This window comes from Panthera uncia (genome assembly GCF_023721935.1).
Source record: "Panthera uncia isolate 11264 chromosome A3 unlocalized genomic scaffold, Puncia_PCG_1.0 HiC_scaffold_12, whole genome shotgun sequence".
NCBI classification, from domain to species: Eukaryota; Metazoa; Chordata; class Mammalia; order Carnivora; family Felidae; genus Panthera; species Panthera uncia.
Genome location: NW_026057579.1, coordinates 15,835,836 through 15,863,343, shown reverse-complemented (window position 1 = coordinate 15,863,343; position 27,508 = coordinate 15,835,836). Strand labels below are relative to the sequence as shown.

The 27,508-nt window shown below is 38.7% G+C and overlaps 1 protein-coding gene across 1 annotated transcript in view; it reads left to right on the top strand.

Annotated features, from left to right (window-relative positions):
• Positions 1-27,508, top strand: part of LCLAT1 (lysocardiolipin acyltransferase 1) — a 181,698-nt gene that overhangs the window by 58,549 nt on the left and 95,641 nt on the right. Inside the window, exons 2-3 of the mRNA XM_049652354.1 lie at positions 5,877-6,045; positions 15,703-15,901. Of these exons, the coding sequence (XP_049508311.1) occupies positions 5,881-6,045; positions 15,703-15,901 (364 nt within the window). The 5' untranslated portion in view covers positions 5,877-5,880. The remainder of the gene's footprint in view (positions 1-5,876; positions 6,046-15,702; positions 15,902-27,508) is intronic.

The window sequence follows — 27,508 nt, the reverse complement described above, 5'->3', positions numbered from 1 at the left end:
AATTTGGACTGGACACCTTCTCTGTCTTGTGCATAACTGTCATCCTCAGATCTTCATTCATGATCTTCTTGGAGATTCCCTGGACCTCTCACCTATATGGGAGCTCTCATTTCCCATGTTTCATCTCCATTAGTCTTTGTTTTAGGAAGGCCATTTTCTAATAGTTTCTTGAAAAAAGATTGTATGGGAGGTACCTTTGAGATCTTGCATGTATGATAATGTTATTCTATTATCCTTGATAAAGTGACTGGATAAATAATTTTCTTGAGAACTTTGTAGGCATTGTTCTGTTTCATCTTGCTTCTGGTATTGCTCTTGAGATGTTTCTACTGAGAAGTCCAAAGCCAATCTCATTTTTAATCCTTTGTGACCTGCTCTTCTACCTTCTCTAGAAGTTTTGTAGAATGTCCTTTTGTCTTCTCTGTCCTGAACGTGACAGTGCTGTGCCTTGGTGAGCGTGTTTTCGTCCATTATCCTAGCTTTCAGCAGGCCGTGTTAATGTGGAGTGTCCTGTTTACCAAGTTTGGAGGAAAAATTTTAAAATTTTTTTGTTGTTGGTTTCTTCCCCTTCAATTCCTCACTACTCTCTTTTTAGCACTCGTATGATTTGCATATGGGACCTCCTGTTTGGTCCTCTAATGCTCTTTCTTTTTCTCCAGCCCTTTATCTTCTTGACTTTTGGGGGGGGGGTTCCTCTGTTTTATTTTTCAACTCTTTGAGTTTTTAATTTTTGCTCCACGTTGTATGTGGTCAACTTCCAATAGCTCGTTTAACTCTCTTAATGTTTCCTCACGTTTTTGTTTACTAGATGCAGTATTTTTTTTAATCTTTCTGATATGTTTAAGATAGTTTTCTTCTTCCTGAATAGTTTGTTTCCTTCAAGTTTATTTTTTTTTCTGTTTTAGTCTCTAATGTTATGTTATAGACTTTTCTCAGATGTCTCTTTATCTGCTTACAGTGAAAAATAGGGGACTTAAAAAGCCATTGAGGAACTTGTATGTAGGTGAGGCTTACATGAACTTTGGGCTTCACTATAGGGTGATCCAAGTGGACCGTTTATTAGGGTACCCCCAGTGCTTCTATATTGTTTTTCCTCAATGTCTGGTCAGATCCCCAGAGAAGTGCGCCCCAGTAGTCTGCCTAGAGCAGTGCTATTTAGTACAGTAGCCACTTGCCACATCCAATGAATAACTCCTCAGCTGAATTAGCTACATACAGCTATTGGCTATCATACTGGACAGCACAGCTACTGAACATTTCCATCACTGCATGAGGGTTTATTGGAGAGCACTGGACTAGGACTAAACTCTTGCCACCTGAAAGCCCAGTGAGGAAAGGTGGTCTGGGTCTCAGCTTTAGGATTCTCTATGTGTAGGGTTACTTAATCCCACTGTGTGTCCCCTAATCTAGAAGCCCAGTTATACCTTCTTTAGAGAAGATGGGCTTAAACAATATGCTTAACTCTTTCTTACTTTTATTACTCATTATTTATTCTTTTTGTCTTTAAATCTTTCTTATACCAGTTCCAAACTCTCCACTGTGTTTTCTGGGAGTGCCCCTGGGTATAGATAGGCTCTTTAGCGCACCTCTGTCAGTATTAACAGTGCTGGGGAACCGAGTCCCTTAGTTCTGTACCTGCAAATACCACTGATATTACTGATACCTTACTTTTGAGGCTCTTGTTTTGATTAGATGAGAATGTTTGTAAAGTGCCTATTTTAAGACATGCTTGACTCATCAAGGTATATAGTAAGGTCCTTTTAAAACCTCAAATTTACAAATCCACTGTGTATCTAACTTGCCCTACCAAGTGCTTAGGAGGTAACTGAGACAGAATAAAGGGCCATTGAGATTAGGATACTGGACACTTGACTAGATTATTACTACCTAAATGATTTGTTTTTTGACACCAGCCTCGGAGTAGTCAAATTTGGGAGTTTCAGCAAAATTTTGAATTATTTACCTATTATGGATCTTTTCATTGCTTATGAATAGTTCAATATTTAGGTGTTAAATATGTAACGACCAGGAGCCTTCTGTAAAGTGCCTGGCAAATATTAGGTGCTCAAAAGGTAGGCCTTTGAGAGTTTCCCCAACTTCCTCATCTGTAAGCATCCAGATGAAGTGATGTGGTCACGATATCAGGCTTTTGCGTGGTGGAGCTGGAGCAGATGGTCCCAGACCTTGATACCAGCATCTGTCTATGCTGGGATTTTTGCTGACAAGTTCCATGTGCTGTCAGTTTTGAAGGGAAGAGAAGCTGTTTGCTCTTAAGGCTTTTAACAAAACCAATCTATTTACTCATTGAGTCGACACTTATATATGCACCCTTACCACTTATCCCAAAACATGAGTCATAGGCCCTAGGTTTTTTTCTTACCCATGGTGACATGTTACAGGTGGTATTTCTTGGCTGTCCTGGCCTGGGTGTGTGCAGTTTGTCCCTGGGACCTGTGCTCTTGTGATTTCTTGCAGCTCCCCAATGGGTACAGTATACCTAATTGAAATCTCATGAGTTACAGTTCCCTGCTTAAGCCATGCTGTTTTGTATTTCTGTGACTCTGCATGTTTTGTTTTACTGCCTGGAATAATCTCTCCCACCCCCAGCCTCACATCCTCCAAGAGTCTAATGCCTTCTTTAATCCCTTTTAGTACAGTTCATCCTGCCTTACCTTGAACTATCCTTAACACATGTTGCATGCTCTGTTATACCTTCTATTGTAGCATGTATCCCATTGAATTGCACTTATTTCTTAGTATACCTATTAGAATATGAGAACAATGCTGCTGCACATTTTAGTTGTTAGGTGATTACATAAGAACATTTTATGAAGGAAAAGAGGTTTCCTTCCTGAGCTAGAAGCTGTAGGTATCTGGTCTATGGATTTGTTTGCCTATCCCCCGCCCCATTTGGGTTGCTTCCCGTTTTTGGCAAGTATGAACGAAGCTGCTATACACAATTGTGTACAGGTTTTTGTGTCATCATAAGTTTTCATTTGTCCTGTATATTTGGTAGTAGAATTGCTGGATTACATGGTAAGCATATATACTATTTTGCATTGCCACCAGCAGTGTGTGTGAGTTCTTAATGTTCTGCATCCTCACCAGTACTTGGTATTGCTAGGTCCCCTCCCCCCCCCCATTTTAGCTATTCTAAATAAGCGTGTAGCTGTCATAACTGTTAACTGTGTTTGTCTGTGAAACCTGTGAGACTTGGAAGAAGACCGGATGGCGCTGGATTAAATGCAGAGCCAGGGAGAAGTTCGTGAGGAGGAGATAGGCCATGATTGACGAGAGCTTGGTATGACTGCCATACTCACTGTGGTATCCCCAAGTGACTAGCACAGAGCCTGGCACACAGTAGGGTCTCTTTGTATGCTTATTGAGTCATTGAACAAATGATTGAGAAGTTAGGGAAAAGACAGGAGCAGGACAGAAAAGTAATTTTAGATGAGACTTGGCCTGAATAACCCCTGTATGTTCGTGGGACACATCCTTTTCTACTTGAGTCTGTGTTTACATACGTGTTTAGAAGCTGACTCGGGCCTCTCATTCCCGGCCACTCGGCGAGAAGGACGTAGTATAATATCATGAAAGAAGTAGAAGGCAGGAAGACTTGATGCTTCCAGCTGGTCTGGGGACATGGGAAAGTCATCGGAACTCTTCTGGTCCTCCGCTTCATCACTGTAAAATGGTGATATCTAAGGGAAGAAATATACGGAGTTAAAAGAGTTTAATCACATCAAATGAGAAATAGTTTACTAAGTGAGGAAGAGGTATGTCTGAGTCTTTGATGGATGTGTACAGATACAGTGTGGAGTCCTGTTCTTAAGTGTCTAAACAGAGCCAGCTAATTGGCAGAAACAGCAAAAAAGGGAGTTACAGGGTTTCAGATAGAGGAGCAGCACTGCAGATGGTCTTTTTCTTTTTCCTGTGTAAAAAAAGCTTAAATCTAAAGACTCGATAAAAGCTGCCAAGAGTGTCATCTTTCAGTGTGAAGAGGAGAACCTAGGCCTCACAAAGCAAAGCTGAGGGTGTGGAGGAACAAACACACACCTTTCTGGGCCCTGGGTGAGCAAAGTGGTCACTGCATTTCAGTGGTTTTTCTCTGTACCCTCAGTCCCTCACCCGACTTCTACTTAGAAGTTCATCTAGAGTTCAGAAAAAACCAGTTCTTACTCATTCTCTTTGTACTTGGAAGGATTTTGTACACACACCGTCAAGTATTGGTAGAGATTTAAAAACATACTCCAGGGGCGCCTGGGTGGCTCAGTCGGTTAAGCGGCTGACTTCGGCCCAGGTCATGATCTCGCGGTCTGTTGAGTTTGAGCCCCGCGTCGGGCTCTGTGCTGACAGCTCAGAGCCTGGAGCCTGTTTCAGATTCTGTGTCTCCCTTTCTCTGACCCCCCCCCCGCCCGCCTTCATGCTTTGTCTCTGTCTCAAAAATAAATAAACGCTAAAAAAAAAAAAACAACTTTAAAAACATACTCTGTACCCAGATAAAGTCGAATCTGTGTTGTTAAAGGATTTGACCTGTTTTATTGTCTGACATTTATTAAAGCACTTTGACATTTGAAATTTTGTTTCCTGTTCTGAATATTTAAAAAGAATCACAGGTCTTGATCACTGGAATACCTTTTGTAAAATGAAAAATTTAAGGCCATTATTATTTTCAGAATTTTAATGATTCCAACAGTTGTATTATCCTGAGGCAAAACATATTGTTGCTCTAATATAGGTTAGGTTATAAAATCAAATGTTTGATTATTCATTTTAAACTGTGTTTCCAACAGTTTCTTTTAAAATGTCAATATTAAGTGTTTCTGGTTATGAGGACCCTGAAAGTAATCTTTTGGCAAATAAAGTGAGGAATCTGACTTCTCTTTATTCTTTCAGCTCATAAAGATAGGGGCGCCTGGGTGGCGCAGTCGGTTAAGCGTCCGACTTCAGCCAGGTCACAATCTCGCGGTCCGTGAGTTCGAGCCCCGAGTCAGGCTCTGGGCTGATGGACGGCTCGGAGCCTGGAGCCTGTTTCCGATTCTGTGTCTCCCTCTCTCTCTGCCCCTCCCCCGTTCATGCTATGTCTCTCTCTGTCCCAAAAATAAATAAAAAAACGTTGAAAAAAAAAAATTAAAAAAAAAAAAAAAAAAAGAAAAAGCCAGTTTAAGAACAGTTGCCCAAAGACATTACTTTCAGGTTCTAGTGTGAAGAATTAACATTAAAAAAAAATTATTTATGTTGAGAGAGAGAGAGAGCAAAGGAGAGAGAGAATCTCAAGCAGATTCTGTGTTGTCAGCACAGAGCCTGACATGGGTCTCTATTCCATGAGCCATGACCTGAGCCAAAATCAAGAGTCACGCTAAACTGAGTGAACCACCCAGGAGCCCCAGCATTTCTAGGTTTAAAAAAAAAAATTTAGTGCACTCTATAAGATTGTCAACGCTTTTAGGCATGATTACCCTTGGGAAACTGTTCTGTAATTCTTGGCCCATTAAGTCGACTTTTTATAGTAGGATATAAAAAAACCTCTGGAATATTTTAAGAGTTTGTATTGGGTAACTCATACATGTTTATGTTAATACTAATAACTAGATTTAAAAAAACCAAAGGCTCTTCTTAAATAATATAGCTTTGGGGTGGGGGGAGGAGTCAGACACTTACTCTGCTGAGAGTATTCATTTCTAATGTACTGGAAATTTGTTAGACCTGTAGGACATAAGAGGGTCACCTTTATGGTATTCAAGCTCTTAAATTCTTTACCAGAGCCTTTTCTGTGGCCTTGTAATTTAAGATTATTTTATGCATTCTCAATTTGGGCAGTTTATATGTATAGTAACAAAATATGTTCTTTTTTTTTTTCTTTACATATCTTTCAGAATCATGGTGTCATGGAAAGGGATTTACTTCATACTCACTCTGTTTTGGGGAAGCTTTTTTGGAAGCATATTCATGCTGGGTCCCTTTTTACCTTTGATGTTTGTAAACCCATCTTGGTATCGCTGGATCAACAACCGCCTCGTGGCAACTTGGCTCACACTACCTGTGGTAAGCTAGAGTCAGAGTTACTCGAATGTTACCCTTTGATAACGTGATAAGCATGTGAATCCTTTCTGTTTCATAAGAGGTACGTTAGCATTTAGAGGAAATACAGAAACTAGAGAACATGAAATATAATTCGTGTCCTTGAAGTAATATCTAAGAGCCATATTCCAAATTAAGAGTTTTCTTTTATATTCCTCATGAAGTTTATTTCCTTCATTGATGTATACTTTACATGTTGCAAAATGCACAAATCTAAAGATATAGATAGACAGTTAATGATGTAAAAATTCTTCAATTTCCCTTTATTTTACGAATAATGACAATTTAAGATTGAGATGAAACTGTTGTTTTGAACTTTTGACATTGATGTGATTGATTTAATTCTTCCCAGTAACCACAGAATTTAGGAATAAAGTGATTTCCTGACTGTGGGCTAGAATGAGAACATCTGTAAATGTAAGTGCTACAAAATGTGTAGTAGATTCTTGGAACAGACAGGTGTTTTCTGCAACGTCAGTGCATACAGCTCTGAGCACATTTCCCTGTGATTCTGAGCTGGCCCAGACTCCTCCCTTGTCTGGATTAAAGCTGCTTTAGCCCTTCCCTGTTGCTGCTAACCCACAGTGCCTTCCCCAGAAATGGAGGGGCACCCATGTAGCTGCCTTTACCTTGAATAGGTTGTATTTCCTGAGACTGTTCTGTTCTTTCTTTTTCCTGAGCAACAGCTGAAACTTCATGTTCCTGGGTTTACTGACCAGTCATGGTAGAGGTGATGGGGACATACCCGACAAGGAAAACAGGGAGGGAATCCTTTTCCTTCGAGTGTTGAAGGGTCTTTCTTCACCCTGTGTCCTTTGAAATGCTGTTGCCTAGTTGCCCTCAGGCGGACGGCCGAGGTTCCATTTGCAGAGACGAAGGTAGACTAATGCTGCGGACTCCTCCCGTGGAGGCTGAGGAGTTGTTTACAGTGCACCCTTTTCATATTTTAGAAACGATTCTTCTGGTGAATAATTTTAAGAATTGCATTTGTGCCTTGTCAAAGGTTATTTTGTTAAAAAAATTATTCAGATACATTTTACGAAATGTGGTATCGTTAAACTAAAAGTAGTCCCCCATCTCTCTCTGTCCCTCCTCCCTTTCCTCTTCCCCGTTTCTTTTCTCTATTTGAACTTAATCTACAGGCGCAAAGAAAGGGACTTAGAGCATACTGGTAGATGATAAATAACTGGTTCCGGATTAAGGAGAGGAATGAGAAGTAGAAGCTTTGAGAAATTAAATAATTTGCTGAAGGCCATATGCATAAGCAAATTATTTAAGCAGAGCTGAGATTAAACCTAGTTTGCTGCCATATCTAGGTGATAAGAAGAATCTTTCAGGATTGGTCAGGGTCACGTGACTTTAACTTACAGTGGTAAGAAGTTAACTGGTACCTCTTGATTGTTTTAAAAGAAGAAGGTTTGGAGTTCTTTCAAGTCAGGGAATGCCTCACTTCATAAGGGAAAAAAAATCTGGTAACTACTAACACAATCAGTCCCGGTGGTGTGGTGATTCCTCACAGTGGAAGAGGAAAGGAGGTAAGGAATAGTCCTACAAAGCCTTTGAGAAGCCAAAGACGTAGGTTGCCGAAATACTTGGAACGAGGTACCCCTTAATAAATACTTGTTGGGTGAGAAGTGCCCTGGTCAGACTAGCCCAAACTTTGGTGTCAGAATTACGCTGGCTGGCTTCATAAAAGGAGTTGTACAATATTCCCTCCTCGTCTGTTTTGAAAGAAAATGGTGTGTCTGTGTGTGAACACAATTTAGTCACAACCTAGGGATTACATAATGTATCCTTAGTATGTCACAGTGTCCTTGGAGTTGGTATTTATTAGCACACTGCATAAAGTGTAAGGCTTGTGACAGTGTAGGACTTTCATTCCCACATCCTTTGTGCTGCTGCTGTCCTACTCTGTCTGCTCACAAAATAAACTCGACAATGCAGTGTTATAATTCTTTGCTTTACATGGTCTTATTTCTTTCAAAGAAATCATAGAATATAATCTCTTATCTAAATATTTTCCATTCATAGTATCCTTTGTTCTTCCTGTATATTAGAGTTACTGTCTAGTGTCCTTTCCCATCAGCCTGAAGAACTTCCTTTAGGTTTTCTTGTAGTGAGGGCTCCTGTAGATGGTTTTCTTTTATTTTGCCTTCATTTTTTTTTAATGTGTGTTTATTTTTATTTTATTTTTTTATTTTTGAGACAGAGATGGAGTGTGAGCGGGGGAGGGGCAGAGAGAGAGGGAGACACAGAATCCGAAGCAGGCTCTGAGCTGTGAGCACAGTGTCTGACGCAGGGCTCGAACCCATGGACTGTGAGATCATGACCTGAGCTGAAGTCAGATGCTCAACCGACTGAGTCACCCAGACGCCCCTATTTTGCCTTCATTTTTGAAGTATAGTTTGCTGACTGTGAAATTTCTGGGATGACATTTTCCTCCTTCTTTTCCAACTTTCACATTCTACTGTCTTATGCTCTCCTTGTTTTGTTGAAAAGTTAATTAGCATATATGTTGTTGCTTCCATTTATATAATGTGCCCTTTTCCTCTGGCTGCTTTTAAGATTTCTTGTTTTTCTTTTTTAGCAGTTTGTTTTGGTCATGTTATGCCTAGGTCCTAGGTTTCTTGATGTTAATTTTGCTGTGTTTCATTGGTCTTCTTGGATCGGTAGCTTTGTTTTTTCCAAATTGGAAAATTTGGGGCTGTTATTTCCTCACATTTTTTTCTGCTCCTTTCACTCTCATCCCCTTTTGGGACTAGAGTTGTAGGTTAGGTTGCTTGTATTGTTACACAAGTCACCAAGTTCACTGACCCTCTCTTCTGCCACCTTTAACTGCTGTTTTGTTCACACGGAGGATTTCTGTTTAAATACTGTACTTTTAGGGTGCTTGGGTGGTTCAGTCAGCTGAGCATCTGACTCTTGATTTCATCTCACGTGATGATCCGTGCTGATAGCGTGGAGCCTGCTTGAGATTCTCTCCCTCCCTCTCAAATAAATAAATAAACATTTATAAAATGTACTTTCAAGTTCTAGAATTTATGTTGGGTTCTTCAGTGGTTTCATAACTGAGAGTTTTCACCTGTATAATTCATTATAACCTTATTTTCCTGCAACTCAGCTCAGTGGTAAGACTGATACCGCTTATTTTGTCAGGTCTGGAAGCAGCAGTCCCTTGCTTATTTATTTTCTTTTATTTTTCCAGTAGGAAGTACTTTGCATTGAATATTTATGATCTTACAGTATCAGTGTGGATCCTCCTTATACATTAATGCAAAGTTTCTTTTTCCTTTCATAATAGCAGGAAGGATTTTTTGGTAAGTTTTGTTAACTGCTGTCTATGGCAGAATTAGTCAGCAGGATCCTAGAACATTAGTCCAGCAACTATTTATTAAGTGTCCACTATGTGCTGAGCATTTTGCTGGAATGTAATGACAAACAGGACGGATATGACCTCTGGCCTTGTGGAGGTAATGGTGTTCTACCTAAACTATGTTTCCTAGCTGTAGATATACACAGTTTGACCTGTTTCTGTCTTTCATTTGATGAGAGACTAATACTTCCTTTGTTAGAGGACAGAAGGTGACTTCTCAGGCTGTGAATTTTTAGAGGTAAATTTTTAAATTACTTTAAAGATACAAAGTCCATTGTTTCATTACAGCCCTCATACATGGAATTTACCCACTAGAGCATGCTTATTTACAAAGTATTTCTCCAGAAAAGTAAATAAACAACTCACAGATTAACTGTACTAAGTAGATATTTCTAAAAAGTCTTCTATAAGCTTCACTTAGTTGTTGTAAACCAGAGACCCTTCATTTTGAAAACTAACCTACCTGTGTAAGAATTCCTTCCAGAACAGTCTGCAGAGTGTCCATTCATTCTCTCTTGGTACATTTCTACAGTGAGGGGTGGTCTTTGGTCATTCCATTTGGGGACAGTTCTATTCAGCATAATCAATACTGTCAAGGTCACACTCTGCACGTGTCCAAGAGCAGTGTTTACTTCTCAAAATTTGGAGTCTTTCCAGCAGACCAATTGTTAGCTAATAACCTGGGATTCTGAAAACTGTTTGGAGTTCTGTCCTTTCACCATAAGTCATGACTTAGGGATTTAGAGATCAAACTCCCCACCTAGGATACAGGTCTCTTCCACAGCCTGCTGATTCCAGCCCAGTCCTAGAACAAATAGCCTGCTGCTAAGAAAAGGGATGCTGTGTTTGATGAATGACTTGGGATTGCAAGACCTTAAATAAAGCAAAGGATTTCAGGAGCGAGGCTAAGTGGGGTCTGAAAGGCCCAGGCAGACTGGGAGATGAGGAATGCCACAGAGTTGGTTTTAGCTCAGTCTAAATAAAGAGTCATTGGAATGGTAAATGAGAGCTTGGGGCATAATGGTAAAACCAATTTTTCTGTGATCATGAAGGGAACCTTTAGACACGGTGGAACACTTGGAAGTAGTAATCAGTGGTCTATAAAAGATCCTCAGAAATCGCTTCCATAAAGCATTATGAAATTTCATAAGATTAGTTTGTCTTCTATACTAGTTTCTAGACTAGAAATAGAAAAAAAAATGTAAGAATGGTGTCTTTTTAACAGTTTTTGATCTGGATAATTTGAATTCTGGAGTTCTTGACAGATGTTCAATTTTACCTCTGTGTAGTATGTATTTCTAATTCTTTGTGAGACCTGTAAATAACGTTGACTTGATTATGTTTTATCTGGTATTACAAATGATGAATGTGAGTTTGAGATCTAGGCTGTCCAAAAGGTTATATATAACTTTCAGGTGCATTCTGATAGAGTGCTGGATGGCAAGGGAGAGAATGCCATATGATATGCTCCTGGACAGACAGTCTGGATTTATTTTGACATTTTCCATAATGAAAAGTGAAAGATTGTTTTGGGATCCACAGGATACATGTATTAGAAATTGCACTGAAAAGATGAGGGTTGAGGTTTGGGATTTATAAGGCTTTAAGATTTTTAACAACTCTTCTGTGGTGCAACACACAACTAGTAATCAACTTCATCTTTCTACCAGTTAAGGGAAGGGCATTCTGCATTTCAATTCTCTGTAAAAACTGTAAAGTATATCATTTGGAAAGCAGAATGGAGCTGATCCAAGTTAATAAGCCATGGATGATGACTTCACACATGTCCTCTGGGCCAAGACATATAATTCAGTGACTCATTTTGAGAGTTGATGGCCCTTTATACTTACAAGTATGTGCTTGTGGGTCCAAGCCTAGAGGACTCTGCCATGATCCTCTCTATCATGGAGTGGGGCTTATAATTATTTGAGTGGTTATGGACCCTTTTGAAAATCTGATGAAAACTACAGGCATTTAGCAAAGTACCTGTTCATACTTTTCTTTCTTTCTTTTTTTTTAAAACTAGGCTCCATGCCCAGTGTGTGGAGCACAACATAGGCTTGAACTCAGGACCCTGAGATTAAGACCTGAGCTGAGATCAAGAGTTGGATACTTAACCAACTGAGCCACACAGGTGCCCCGTGTATACTTTTTCAAGAGGGGTCCATGTTTATTTCTTCTTTTTTTAAATATAATTTATTGTCCAGTTAGCTAACATACAGTGTATATAGTGGGCTCTTGGGTTCGGGAGTAGATTCCCATGATTCATCACTTACATACAACACCCAGTGTTCATCCCAACAAGTACCCTCCTCACCTTCCCCCCACCAACCCTCAGTTTGTTCTCTGTATTTAAGAGTCTCTTACGGTTTGCCTCCCTCTCTCTTTGAAACTATTTTTCCCCTTCCATTTCCCATGGTCTTCTGTTATCAACTTCCGCATATGAGTGGAAACATAGGGTATCTGTCTTTATCTGATGGACTTATTTTGCTTAGCATAATACCCTCCAGTTCCATCCACATTGTTGCAAATGGCCAGATTTCATTCTTTCTCATTGCCAAGTAGTATTCCATTGTATATATAAACCACATCTTTTTTATCCATTTATCAGTTGATGGACATTTAGGCTCTTTCCATAATTTGGCTATTTTTGTTTCCATGATTTTCCACTTTTGTTAAAAGTGCTGCCATAGACATTGGGGTACATGTGGCCCTGTGAATTAGCACTCCTGTATCCCTTGGGTAAATTCCTAGTAGTGCTATTGCTGGGTTGTAGGGTAGTTCTATTTTTAATTTTTTGAGGAACCTCCACCTGCTTTCCAGAGTGGCTGCACACTTGTATTCCCACCAACAGTGCAAGAGGGTTCCCATTTCTCCACGTCCTTGTCAACATCTCTTGTTTCCCGAGTTAACTTTAGCCACTCTGACCAGTGTGAGGTGGTATCTCAATGTGGTTTTGATTTGTAATTCCCTGATGATGAGTGATGTTGAGCATCTTTTCATGTGTCTGTTGGCCATCTGGATGTCTTCTTTGGAAAAATGTTCATGTCTTCTGCCCATTTCCTCATTGGATTATTTGTTTTTCAGGTGTTAAGTTTGGTAAGTTCTTTATAGATTTTGGATACTAACCCTTTATCTGATAGGTCATTTGCAAATATCTTCTCCCATTCCGTTGGTTGCGTTTTAGTTTTGTTGGTTTCCTTTGTATTGCAGAAGCTTTTTATCTTGATGAGGTCCCAATAGTTCATTTTTGCTTTTATTTCCCTTGCCTTTGGAGACATGTTGAGTAAGGAGTTGCTGCAGCTGAAGTCAAAGAGGTTGTTGTCTGTTTTCTCCTATAGGGTTTTGATTGGTTTCCTGTCTCACAGTTAAGTTTATTTTTGAATATGGTGTAAGAAAGTGGTTCAGTTTCATTCTTCTGCATGTTGCTCTACAGTTCTCCCAGCACCATTTGCTAAAAAGACTTTTTCCCATTGGATGCTCTTTCCTGCTTTATCGAAGATTAGTTGGCCATATGTTTGTGGGTCCAGTTCTGGGTTCTCTTCCATTGGTCTATGTGTCTGTTTTTGTTCCAGTACCATAATGTCTTGATGTCTATAGATTTGCGTTAGAGACCCCACTAAAAAGGAGAACTACGGGCCAATATCCCTAATGGACACAGATGTAAAAATTCTTAACAAGATACTGGCAAATCGAATTCAACAGCATGTTAAAAGAATTATCAAGTGGGATTCATTCCTGGGCTGGTTTAATATTTGAAATCAATCAGTGCGATCCATCACATTAATAGAAGAGAAGATAAGAACCGTATGATCCTGTCCATAGATGCAGAGAAGCATTTGACAAAATACAACATCCTTTCTTTAAAAACCCTCAAGAAAGTTGGGATAGAAGGAACATACCTTGGGGCACCTGGGTGGGTGGCTTAGTTGGGCTCAGATCATGATCTCACTGCTTGTGAGTTTGAGCCCCATGTCAGGCTCTGTGCCAACAGCTCAGAGCCTGCTTCTAATTCTGTGTCTCCTTCTCTCAAAAATAAATAAATGTTAAAACAAAATTAAAAAAGAAAAAGAAGGAACATATCTTAACATCATAAAAGCCATAAATGAAAAGCCCACAGCTACTATCATCCTCAATGGGCAAAAACTAAGAGCTTTCCCCCTGAGATCAGGAACACGACAGGGATGTCCACTCTTACCACTATTGTTTAACATAGTGTTGGAAGTCCTAGCATCAGCAATCAGACAACAAAATGAAATAAAAGGCATCCATATAGGCAAAGAAATCAAACTTTCACTTTTTTGCAGATGACCTGATACTCTACGTGGAAAATCTAAAAGACCACCAAAAAGCTGCTAGAACTGATACATGAGTTCAGCAAAGTCACAGGATACAAAATCAATGTACAGAAATTTGTTGCATTTCTATGCTCTAATAATGAAGCAACAGAAAAAGAAATCAAGAAATCGATACCATTTACATTTGTTTCAAGAACCATAAAATACTTAGGAATAAACCTAACCAAAGAGGTAAAAGATCTGTATGCTGAAAACTATAGAAAATTTATGAAAGAAATTGAAGAAGACACAAAGAAATGGCAAAACATTCCATGCTCATGGATTAGAAGAACAAATATTGTTAAAATGTCAATACTGCCCAAAGTAATCTTGAAAAAGAAAACCAAAGCTAGAGGCATCATAGTCCCAGACTTTAGCCTCTAGTACAAAGCTGTAATCATCAAGATAATATGGTATTGGCACGTTTATTTACTTCTTGAAGGCTGTCCTTCTAGGACTTGATGTCAGGTTAAACACCCATGCCCTAAAGTGAATCTCTGCTGTGGGAAAGTAACTCACTGGGTCCTGTGAGATACCTGTTTTACTCTGTTAAGGTGTTAACACTCTGACTCTATAATTCTTTGGGCATAAAACATTTCTAACTTTTCCTTAGCTGATACTCCCTTTGAACTGTTTTTTTCTTGGTCCTATTTTTGTTTTAAAGTCCTGTTGTTCACCTGTGTCATGTTCTTTAAAAAAAAGTTTTTGTGAAATGTAACAAACATATTGAAAGTTAATAAATGCACACTTTATATATTAAGGTGTAACTATCAACCAGGTCAAGAACTAGAATATTGGCTGCCCTCCAGCAAGCCATCTAGCTTTCAAATCACAATCATCTGTTTGGTAGAAGTAGCCAGTAACTTGACTGTAAGATAGCCCTTTCCTTGCTGTTCTTTACAATTTCACTGGCTATATACACCTAAAATGTCTTACTGTTTTAAAAAATTTCTACAGGACACTTTTTGTTTCGCTTCTCTCAGTATTATGTTTGTGTGCCATCCATGTCATAGACACCTGTAGTTCATTTACTTTCGTTGTTTCAACTGCACTGTACGTGCTGTGCTTCTCTAGAGGTTTTCATGATGTTGTTGCCGGAGAAAAGTTTTGATTTTCTTACCTTTGCTCTGTCTTGGACCAGTTTTCTCTCCATTCATAGTGAAGTCCTATATTAATTTGTTATATATAAATTATTGGAAAATTTAAATAAGGGATTGAAATCAAGGTTTCTTATTTCCTGTTTTTTTTTCTCCACAAGAATTCCAGCATGTAATATACTTTCCTCTGAATATTTCACGTATATTATACGGCTGGTTAGCAGAAAAGTTAATTAAACAAATTCAAATATTTGGGCATCTTCCAGGTGCCAGACACTGTTGTAGGTGCTAGGGTTGCAGGACTTTATAAACATCTGGTTTATTATTTATATATTGTTAAATAGATACGTGTGTTTGTTTAAAGAGATCATAATAGAGAAAGGTATAAAATGAAGATTTTGACTTTCTGTTCCTTCAGCCCTGTACTCAGTGCTAAATTTCTTGATTATCCTTTCTAGAAAGTAATCATCCTATATATCTATAGCCTTAAAAAATTATGCAGTGGAATCTTCTTGTGTATCTTTTACACTTTTTTTCAAGTTAATATATCTTGAGGATTTCAGTGAAAGCTAACATTTAATTAGGAAACTGTCAGAAACCTAAATTAATAAAACTAAAAATAGAAATACTGCCTTTATGTTCTCATTCTTCCAGATTAACTTCTTTTTCGAGATTTATTATAGAAGCCATAATCTTGAGAAACACTATGCCATTGACTTACTAGAAATCAGATTTATTTACAGAACATGATACAATTTACCTATGGGAAATTATAACTTTAAATTGTCACATACCTATATTGTTTATTCCTTAGGCATTGTTGGAGACCATGTTTGGTGTAAAAGTTATTATAACAGGTGATGCATTCGTTCCTGGAGAAAGAAGTGTCATTATCATGAATCATCGGACAAGAATGGACTGGATGTTCCTGTGGAATTGTCTGATGAGATACAGCTACCTCAGATTGGAGAAAATTTGCCTCAAAGCCAGTCTCAAAAGTGTTCCTGGATTTGGTAGGTTATTCACAAATTATTTTAAGCTGTTCATTTAATATGTGATAAAACTACAGAATAATTTGTTAAACGCCACATAAGTATTAAAGTCATTCCCATTTTTTTTCTCACTAGCCTAAAAACAGTCACCAGTTTGTTTTTTTCTTCATGGATTACAAAAGATTATTTTAATCTTTTTTGAAATACTTTACATTGAGAGACTAAACTTTCTCAAGGAAGTAGATACGGTTCCAGAGAGATCAGCACTTTGAAGGATATGAATTAATAGTTCAGTAACTTTTTATTTCATATCATGCTTATGGTGATTTAGGCCAGAAACCTACTCGAAATAATCTGATTCATCCACATTCATGCAATAAATGTTAATTGACAACCCATTGGTTCTTAGCAGTATACTAGTTGCTGGTATTTTCTGAACTTCACTAATCCATAGCTTTTTTGTTTTTGTTTTTTTTAAAGTTTTCATTTTGCTTGTTGTATACTATGTTTAAAAATTCCTAGAAATGCAACATGTTGTATAGTAGGGATAAAACTTAACCCCTCCTGCCCCGTACACAATGTGAAAGGAGTGGGGGAGCAGACTGAATATGTATTCAAACCAGTTATTCACATATGGGTATATGAAAGCCCCTTGACTGCTTTATCTATTACATCTCTACTTCTGTGGCTTCCTGTGTAACATTTATTATTTGAATTCTTTGCCTTCTGAACTCTGCCCCTGTCAGTGTACTGAAATAGTTTTGTGAGGGCAAAAGGCAGGTGTTGTCCTCAGGATGGACTAATCAGGAGATTTGTACTCTCAGGATAAACTGATTTCTTACATAGCAACTAACTTCCTTTAGAGTTCACATCCTCATAAAACCAGCGTGAAACGACAAGGCATTTTATGACCTCGCCTCGGAATTCATATAGTCTCACATATCCACAGTATATTACTGGTGGAAGCAGTCACTGTCCTCAAGATTCTAGGGGGAAAGCACAGACTCCGGTTCTTGAGAGAAATGTCAGAGGTCTTATCAGTATTTTCAAAGCTGCCACATCCCTAAAAGGACTGATCAAAAAAGAAAAGAGAAGGCATGTGTCACCAGTAGCAACCATGACAATGTCTTGTTTATTGTTCCTGATTCCACATACAATATAGTAACAGAATATTGCAACTGACAAACTTTGTCAACAACGAAGAACAATTTAAACAGTCTTGTGTCTAATTTAAAAGCCTCACAAAGCTTTCTGGAGGATAGTGGCAGCAGCCTGATTTTTCTCAGACTTAAAAAGTGTTCAGATTAACAATCAGAGGAAATAAAAACATGGCTCACTCATCTCTTCAGTATGACTAGGAGACAAAGAATACCATGACCTTCTCATTGCCTTAATAGAGACATAAATTCTAAGTGTTCCTTCTGACTTCCTATTGTTGTAAGCCCGTGGGTGCTAAGGGTGGGGAGGTAAGGCTTAAGAGTAGAGGGACACAAACAACTAAGAAAATGCCTAATACCAAAATACCGAACACAGGTCAGACACAGTGGTTCGTGGCACAAGATACAGGGACATGACTATTAAGACAGCAGGGCATGAAGAGGCAGCCTCAGAGAAGCATTGCTTCTGAGGGAGAATCACATACACACAGGAGAGTTAGCTCCTCATAGAGGTGTGGCAGTGAGGAAAACAAGGAAATTAAGAATGAGAATGTCATCAAATAAGCATTTGGGGATATGAAAAAAAAAAAAACCCGTATAAGCAACACAAAGAACAGTAATGGTCAAGAAAGCAAAAAATGTAAACAAGAAATGAATTCAAGAAAAGAAAAATAGAACATAAAGGCAAAAAATCCTATCAGGAATGTACAGGAAAACAAAGAAAATGGAAATGAGGGAAAAAATTGTCAGAAAGTGGTTGAAAGGGAAGATAGCCAAAGGAGGTCTGACATGTATATATAATTAGAGTCCCTAAAGAAGACAATCAAAAGTACAACCCAAGAAACCATTTTGGGCATAAAAGATAACATGAGAGGCACTTCCAGGATGAAGCATGAGCCTCCATGGACCGATTGCCCAGAGAAATGGTGAAAATTCTAAAACAACAGTCATTTAAAGTCTCTAGAAGTGGTCCCAAGGACATACGGCAAATGGCCACTTATTCGAGAAAGTGCACCAAGATTTGTTGAGAACAGTGAGAATCTGTGGTATTTGAAACAACACACGTTCCTTTCACCTCCCAATTTAGTCAAACAGAAATTCCACTCTAAACTGGTGCAGCCAAGAAAACAGGCCTGCCTCCCTCCCTCCTCATTGCACAGCTGTCTTCTACAAGCCCTCACTATCTTCACTCGAATAACTGCATATTGATTACATGATGACTGAGTTGTCTGGTTTCCAAGAAAGCAAATTAGGCTGGAAGTCTCTGGTAAAATAAAAATTTTACATCTGCGTATGAAGAAACAATGAGTTTAGGTCCGTGTGATTGCATTACCTTATAGCTTTCAGAAGTTTTATTCCCATTTAATATAGTACAAAATAGATTTGAAGCTTGCACTCTCCAGATAGGTATTACTTTGACTTGATTCTAAATATAGAATATTTATCTCCTATTGTGAAATTAACTTTAGAGCCAAACATGTTTAGGCAGAATCTAGGAACTATTAAATTTTCTCTTTTAATGTCATGTATAACTGTTTTAATAGCCTTAGCTGGTCCACATTTATCTAAGAGCTTATTTTAAAAAACTATATAAACAATAAATGAGCAGGATGAACATGTGTGGATCATGCTACAGTAAATGGGGGAGGAGTACAAATTGTAGAGCTTTAGAATGTGTCCCAATTTAAGTTGTTATTAACTTAAAATTGACTGTTAAAGATACAAGTAGTCTTATGTAAGTCTCAGGTTAACTACAAAGCAAAACTTTGGAGTAGATACACAAAAGAGAGAAAATGTTTGGGGCCCCTGGATAGCTCAGTCAGTTAAAAGTGTCCAACTCTTGGTTTCAGTTCTGGTCATGATCTCACAGTTTGTAAGTTTGAGCCCTGCCTTGGGACTTTGCCCTGACAGTGAGGAACCTGCTTGGGATTCTGTCTCTCTCCTTCCCTCATTTTCTGTGTCTCAAAATAAATAAACTTAAAGTTCAAGTATCTGTTGCATTTATATATAATAAACTATCAGAGATATTAAGAAAATAATCCCATTTGTAACTGTGTTAAAGAGACTAAAACACCTCAGAATAAATTAAACCAAGGAGGTAAAATAACGTGTACACTAAAAACTGTAAGATATTGGTGAAAGAAACTGAAAAAGACACAAATGAATGGAAAGATATTTGGTGCTCATGGATAAGAATAATTAATGTTGTTAAAATGTCCATACTACTCAAAGCAGTGTACAGATGATTCAGCGCAATCTCTATCAAAATTTCAGTGGTATTTTTCACAGAAATAAACAATCCTAAAATTTGTATGGAGCCAAAAAAAAAAAAAAAAAGCCCCCAAACAGCCAAAGCAATCATGAGAAAGAACAAATATGAAAGCATCACACTTCCAGATGTCAAAGTGTATTACAAGTCCATAGTAATCAGAGCAGTATTGGCATAAAACACACAGATAACTGGAAGAGAATGGAGAGCATCAGAACTAAATCTATGCAAATATGGTCAATTTATGACAAAGGAGCCAAGAATATATAATACACATTATTGAAGAGTACATGATATTGGGAAAACTGGACAGCCATATGCAAAAGAATGAAACTGGACCATTATCCTGCCACATACACAAAGATTAACTCAAAATGGATTGAAGTTGAATTTGAGACCTGAAACCATAAGACTCCCAGAAGAAAACATAGATGGTAAGCTCCTTAATATTGGTCTTGGTGGTGACTTTATGGATTTGACAATAAAAGCAAAGGCAACAAAAGCAAATAAAGAAGGACTACATCAAACTAAAAATCTCCGGTATAAAGGAAACCATCAAAAAAATGAGAAGGCAGTCTACAGAAAATATTTGCAAATCATATATCTGACAGTGGGTTAGTATACAAAGTACATAAAGAACTCCTCAAACTCAACAGCATAGCAAAAACAATGCAAACAAAAATCACACCAGAAATCCCCCAATAAGCCTGATTTTAAAAATGGGGAGAGGATCAGAGTAGACGTTTTTTGAAAGAAGATATACAGATGACTGGTACATGAAAAGGTGCTCAACATCACTAATCATTAGGGAAATGTAAATCCAAACCATAATGACATATCACTACACACCTGTTAGAATTGCTACTGCCAAGAAGATGAGAAAAGTGTTGGTGAGCATGTGGAAGAAAGGGAAGCCCTGTGCATGGTTGGTGGGAATTTAAATTGGTTTAGCCACTATGGAAAGCCATATGGAGAATTCTTAAAAAATTAAAAATGGAACTACCGTGTGAGCCAGCAACTCCACTTTTGGATATTTATCTGAAGGAAAAGAAAACACTAACTTGAAAAGGTATATACACCCCCATGTTCATTAACAATAGTCAAGATACGGAAACAACCTAACCATCCATCCATATCAATGGATGAAGAAGATGAGAGATAGGAGATTGCTGGAAGATGTGGGATCAGGAAGACCCTAATTTCATGTTGTCCCACTGATACAACTAGATAACACTCCCAACAGGGTAAATAACCCAGAAAATAACCAAAGACTGAAGAACAAACTCCATAACTTAAATGTAGAGAAGAGGTCACATTGAAGGAGGGTTAAGAAGGGCAGAGATGCAATGGGGAGTGAAACCACAGTACTGTCCAAGAAAAGGAGGGACCCGTGGGCATGGAGAGGGGAATAGAACTAAACTATCACACTGGGAAGCCAGCATAGGGAAGATGAATCCCCATAACATTTGGCTTCAAAAACCAGAGGGGCTTAAATTTGTTGTGAGTTCTTTTAACCAGTAGGGCTTAAAGTCTGCAATTTTAAAAATCAGTGGGTTAGCTCTCTGAGAGCTGGGAGGGCAGAAGGCAAAAGAAGACAGAGTCTGTGCCCTTAAAGAGACAGCATAACAAACACAAAGAGATAACAGCAAAGCAGCAGCAGCTTAAAAAATGCGTTGGGCATACAGGAGGGAGAATTATTTACTAATCTCAGATCGGATCTCTGAGGGACAGAGCTCACTGGGAGACTTCTCCAGGTACAAATGAATGAGCAGGGGCCCCTTCCCTTTCATCCCCCCCCCCCCCCCGCCCCCAGCATAAACACGCGACCACCTGTAGTGTAGAAATTCACTACCTAACTTGCTTATACTGTACCTTGTGGATCCGTCCCATCCAGCCAGGCTTGCCTCATTCCCAGTGCTGCTGGTGCCCTCTCCTAGAAGACCAGCACGAACTTTGCCAACACCTTATCTCCTGACCCCATGATTTGTGGGGCCTGGGTCCCCTCTCATGGAGGATCAGCTCACAAACCTTGTTAAAACTGCATGCCACACCCCCAGCATATTGCAGATCCACTCTGTCCAATACTCTCTTGGCTGGAGCCTATTCAAACCAGGGCCACATGTCCAGGGGTGCCTGGGTGGCTCAGTCAGTTAAGTGTCCAACTTTGGCTCAGGTCATATCTCACAGTTTGTGAGTTTGAGCCCTGCGTTGGGCTCTGTGGTGACAGCTTGGAGCCTGCTTTGGATTCTGTGTCTCCCTCTCTCTCTGTGCCCCTCCCACACTAGTGCTCTGTCTCTCTCTGAAAAATAAACATTAACAAAAATTTTTTTCAGGGGCACCTGGGTGGCTCAGTCAGTTAAGCATCTGACTTGATTTTAGCTCAGGTCATGATCTCACGGTTTGTGGGTTCAAGCCCCCACATTGGGCTCTGCACTAACAGTGTGGAGCCTGCTTGGGATTTCTCTCTCCCTCTCTGTCAGACCCTCCCGATGCTCTGTCTCTCTCTCAAAATAAATAAACATGGAAAAAAAAAAAAAAGGTACAAGCCTGGCAGTACACAAACAGCCCCAAGAAGAGCCACCACCACTCCAAAGTGACTCCTGCCCTGCCTGACACTATTCAGATTACAGCCCCCAGCAAAGAGCTGGGGGGCCAACAGCTGGTCTGATTGCAGTCCCTGCCCACCAACAGAAGCTTTTTGGGGGACAACATGGGGATAGCGTCCTGCAGATGCCACTGCATCTCTGACAAACATGTAGTCTGACTCAACTCAAGCCCAAGGTGGCCTCAGACTGGCCCACCAACACCACAGGGACCAAACACTGCCCAAAGCAGGCAGCGAGCCACTGCAGACGACTGAACTGAAGGAAAAAGCAGCTCAGTTAAAACAGCAGGGTGCGCACAGCACACATAGGAACCACCCCTGAGGTGCCAGGTTCCAGTAAACAGGGGACACTGCACCGTAGGACACTACAGGGCTTCTTCTTCATAAGGCCACTACTTTCTTTTTAAAAAGTTTTTTAAGAGAGAAAGACAGAGTGCGAGCAGGGGAGGGGCAGAACTCACAAACCATGAAATCATGACAACTCGAAGTCAGATGCTTAAACAACTGAGCCACCCAGGTGCCCCAAGGCCACTACTTTCAAGAGCAGAATACATAGCTGACTTTTCCTAACACACAGAAACAGACACAGAGAGGCATACAAAATGAAGACACAGAGGAGTATGTTCCATATGAAAGGATAAGACAAAATCACAGCAAGAGACCTAAATGAAATGGAGATAAGTAATATGCCTGATAGAGAATTCAAAATAATAGAAAGATACTCACTAAACTTCATAGTGGAGGACATCAGTGAGACCCTTAACAAAGAGATAGAAAAAGAACCAATCAGAGATGAAGAACACAATAAATGAAATTAGAAATACACTAGATGGAATAAATGTCAGCCTAAAGGAAACAGAAGAATGAATCAGTGACCTGGAGGACAAAGTAATGGAAAGTAATCAAGCTGAACATGTGAGAGAAAAAAAAAATATGTAAAATGAGAATAGACTTAGCAACTCGGCGACTCCATCAAGTGTAGTAACAGTTGCATTATAAGGATCCCAGAAGAAGAGAAAAAAGCAGTGTTTATTTGAAGAAATAATAGCTGGAAACTTACTGAATCTGGGGAAAGAAACAAATTCAGATCCAGGAGGCACAGAGATTCCCCCAACAGAATCAACCCAAGGAGGTCCACACCAAGACATATGGTAATTAAAATGGCCAAAAATAGAAAGAATTTTAAAAGAGCAAAGAAAAAGGATACCATTACATATAAGGGAAACCTCAAGACTGTAGTGGATTTTTCAGCAGAAACTTTGCAGGCTAGAAGGGAGTGGCATAATATATTCAAAGTGCTAACAGGGGAAAAAATTTGCAGCTGAGAATACTCTCTCAGTCCAGGCTATCATTCAGAATACAAGGAGAGAGAAAGTTAAAAAGTTAACAAAAGTTAAAGGAATTCATCACCACTAAACCAGCCCTGTACGAAATGTTAAAGGGGATGTGGTGCCTGGGTGGCTCAGTCGATGAAGCATGGCTTGTGAGTTCAAGCCCTGTCTCGGGCTCTGTGCTGACAGCTCAGAGCCTGGAGCCTGCTTCGGATTCTGTCTCTCTCTTTCCCTCTCTGGGCTGGCCTTCCCACTTGCACTCTGTCTCTCTCTCAAAAATAAACATTTAAAAAAATAAAAGAAAAATCAGTCAAGTGACTCACGAAATGATAGTATGACACCACATACCCAAACTTGGTGGGAGTGGGGGAGTAAAGAATAGGTTCAAATGTAAGTAACTGTTAATTTAGACTGCTATATGCAGCAGACGTCATCTACAAACCTAGTGGTGATCACAAATCCAAAAGCAGTAATAAACATGCAAAAAAATAAAGAGAAAGGAATCCCAAGTACATCATCAAAGTAAGCCAACTTACAAAAGAAGAGAGCAACAGAAGAAAGGACCAGAGAAGAACTATTAAACCTGTATACGGGCGACTGGGTGGCTGAGTTTGTTCAGTGTCCAACTTTGGCTTAGATCATTATTTCACAGTTCATGAGTTCGAGCCCCATGTCAGGCTCTGTGCTGACAGTGCAGAGCCTGGAACCTGCTTCAGATTCTGTGTTTCCCTCTCTCTTTCTTTGGCCCTCTCTCGCTCACACTCCCTCTCTCAAAAATAAATAAATGTTAAAAAAATTTTTTAAAAACCATAAACAAGTAACAAAATGATAATACATACCTATTAATAATTACTTTGAATGGAAATGGCCCTGTGCTCCAGTCAGAAGACACAGGGCAGGGGCTCTAGATGGTTCAGTCAGTTAAGTGTCCATCTCGATTTTGGCTCAGGTTGTGACCTCACGGTTTGTGGGTTCTAGCTCCGTGTCAGGCTCTGTGCTGACAGTGTGGAGCCTGCTTGGAATTCTCTCTCCCTCTCTTCTTGCCCCTGCCCCACTTGTGCCTTCTTTCCTTCTCTCGAAAGAGAAAGAAGGAAAGGGAAGGGAAGGAAAAAGGAAAGGGAAAAGAAAAGAAAAAGACACAGGGTGACAGATTGGTTAAAAAAAAAAGACCCATCTGTATGTTGCCTATAAGAAACTTATTTCAGACCTAAAGACACATACAGATGGAAAGCGAGAGGATGGAGAAATGTTTGTCATGCAAATGAATATGAAAAGAAAGCAGGGGTAGTAATAGTGATCTTGGATAAAATAGACTTTAAAACAAAGACTGTAACAGAGACAAAGACACTATATAATCATAATGGAGACAATCCAACAAGAAGATATAATAGCTGTAAATATTTTTGTGTCCAATATGGGAGCACCCAAATACATAAAACAGTTAATAACAAAAAGGAACTAATCGATAATAATACAAAATTAGTAGGGGACTTTAAAACCCCATTTATATCAGTGGACAGATCATCCAGACAGAAAATCAAAAAGGAAACAGTGGTTTTGAAGGACACCTTGGACCAGATGATTTAACAGATATATTCAGAACATTCCATTCCTAAAACAGCAGAAGAAGATATCTTTTCGAGTGCACATGGAACACTCTCCAGAACAGATCACATATTAGGCCACAGAACAAGTCTCAAGAAATTCAAAAAGACTGAAGTCATACTATACATCTTTTCTGACCACAACACTATGAAACCAGAAATCAACCATAAGAAAATAAATCTGGAAAGAACATAAATACATGTAGGGTAAATAACATGATACTAAACAATTAATGGGTCAACCAAGAACTCAAAGAGGAAATAAAAAAATACATGGAGACAAATGGAAATGAAAACACAATAGTCCAAAATCTCTGGGATGCAGCCAGAGTGGTTTTCAGAGGGAAATTTTAGCAATACAGGTCTATCTCAAGAAGCAAGAAAAATCTGAAATAGCTTAATCTCTTACACCTAAAAGAGCTAGAAAAAGAACAATCACCCAAACCCAAAACCAGTAGCAGGAAGGAAATAATACAGGTTAGAGCACAAATAAGTGATATAGAAACCAAAAAAGATAATAGAACAAATCAATGATGCCAGGAACTTGTTCTTTGAAAAGATCAACAATATTGATAAACCTTCAACCAGACTTACAAAAAAAAAAGAGAGAGAGGATTCAAATAAAATTAGATATGACAAAGGAGAAATAACAACCAATATCATAAAAATACAAAAGATTATAAGAAACTGTGAAAAATTATGTGCCGACTAATTGGACAACCTAGAACAGATGGATAAATTCCTAGAAACGGAAAATGTAGCAAAACTGAACCAGAAAAAAATAGGAAATTTGAACAGATTATTAGCAATAAAATTGAATTAGTGATCCAAAAATGCCCAACAGACAAAATTTCAGGACCAGACAGCTACACAGGTAAATTCTACTAAATATTTAAAGAAGAGTTTAATACCTCTTTTTTTACTAATTTGGATGCCATTCATTTCTCTTTTTTTGTCTAACTGCTGTGGCCAGGACTTCTAGTACTATGTTGACTAAGAGTGGTGAGAGTGGACATCCTTTGTCCTGTTCTTTACCTTACAAGGAAAGCTACCAGTTTTTCCCCATTGAGTATGATGTTTGCTCTGGCTTTTTCATATGTGGCCTTTATTATGTTGTGGTATGTTCGCTCTAAACCTACTTTATTGAGGGCTTTTATCATGAAGGGATGTTGTACTTTGTTAAATGGTTTTTCTATGTCTATTGAAATGATCAAATGGTTTTTATCCTTTCTCTTATTGATGTATCACATTGATTTGTGAGTATTAAACCACTAAAAAACCACTAGATCATGGTGAATGATTTTTTTAAATGTATTATTGGATTCTGTTTGCTAGTATTTGGTTGAGAATTTTGGTAAGGAAGAAGTAAAACTTTGGCTATTTGCAGCTGACATGATACTATATATAGAAAACCCTAAAGACTCTACCAAAAAACTATTAGAACTGATAAATGAATTCAGTAAAGTCACAGGATACAAAATCAATATGCAGAAATCTATACACTAATTGCATTATACAGAAATTGCATTTCTATATACTAATAGTGAAACTGCAGAAAGAGAAATTGAGAAAATAAGCCCATTTAGAATTGCACCAAAAATAAGATAACTAGGAATAAACCTAACAAAAAAGGTGAAAGACCTGTACTCTGAAAACCCTAAAAGATTGATGAAAGATGTTGAAGATGACACAAAGAAATGGACATTCCATGATCATAGATTGGGAGAACAAATATTGTTAAAATGTCTATCTATACTGCATAAAGCAATCTATAGATTTAATGCAGTCCCTGTCGAAATACCAGCAACATTTTTCACAGAACTAGAATAAATAATCCTAAAATTTATATGGAACCAAAAAAGACCCCAGATAGCCAAAGCACTTTTGAAAAAGAAAAGCAAAGCTGGAGGTATAACAATTCCAGACTTCCAAGATATATTACAAAGTTGTAATAATCAGAATAGTATGGTATTTGCACAAAAATACACTCATAGACCAGTAGAACAGACAGAAAGCCCAGAAATAAACCCATGATTATAGGGTCCATTAATCTTTAACAAAGGAGGCAAGAAGGGGAAAAGGCAGTCTCTTCAACAAATGGTGGCCAACTGGACAAGAGAAAACTGGACAGCAACATGCAAAGGATGAAACTAGACAATTTCTTATACCATACACAAATTAAATGGATTAAAGACCTGGGGCACCTGGGTGGCTCAGGTGGTTGAGAGTCTGGCTCTTGATTTAGGCTCAGGTCATGATTTTGCGGTTTGTGGGATTGAGCCCAGTGTTGGAGTCTGCACTGAGCGTGGAGCCTTCTTAGGATTCTCTGTGTTCCTCTCTCTCTGCCCCTCCCCCTCTCACTGATACACACTCTCTTTCTTTCAAAATAAATAAATAAACTTTAAAAATGGATTAAGGATCTAAATGTGAGACCTGAAATCATAAAAATCCTAGAGTAGATCACAGGCAGTAATTTCTCTGACATCATCCATAACAACAATTTTCTGGATTTATCTCTCTTCTGTGACAAGGGCAATAAAAGCAAAAATAAACTATTGAGACAACACCAAAAAAAGCTTCTGTACAGCAAAGGAAACAACCAAGAAAACTAAAAGATAACCTATGGAATGGGGGAAGATTTTTGCAAATGACATATCTGATA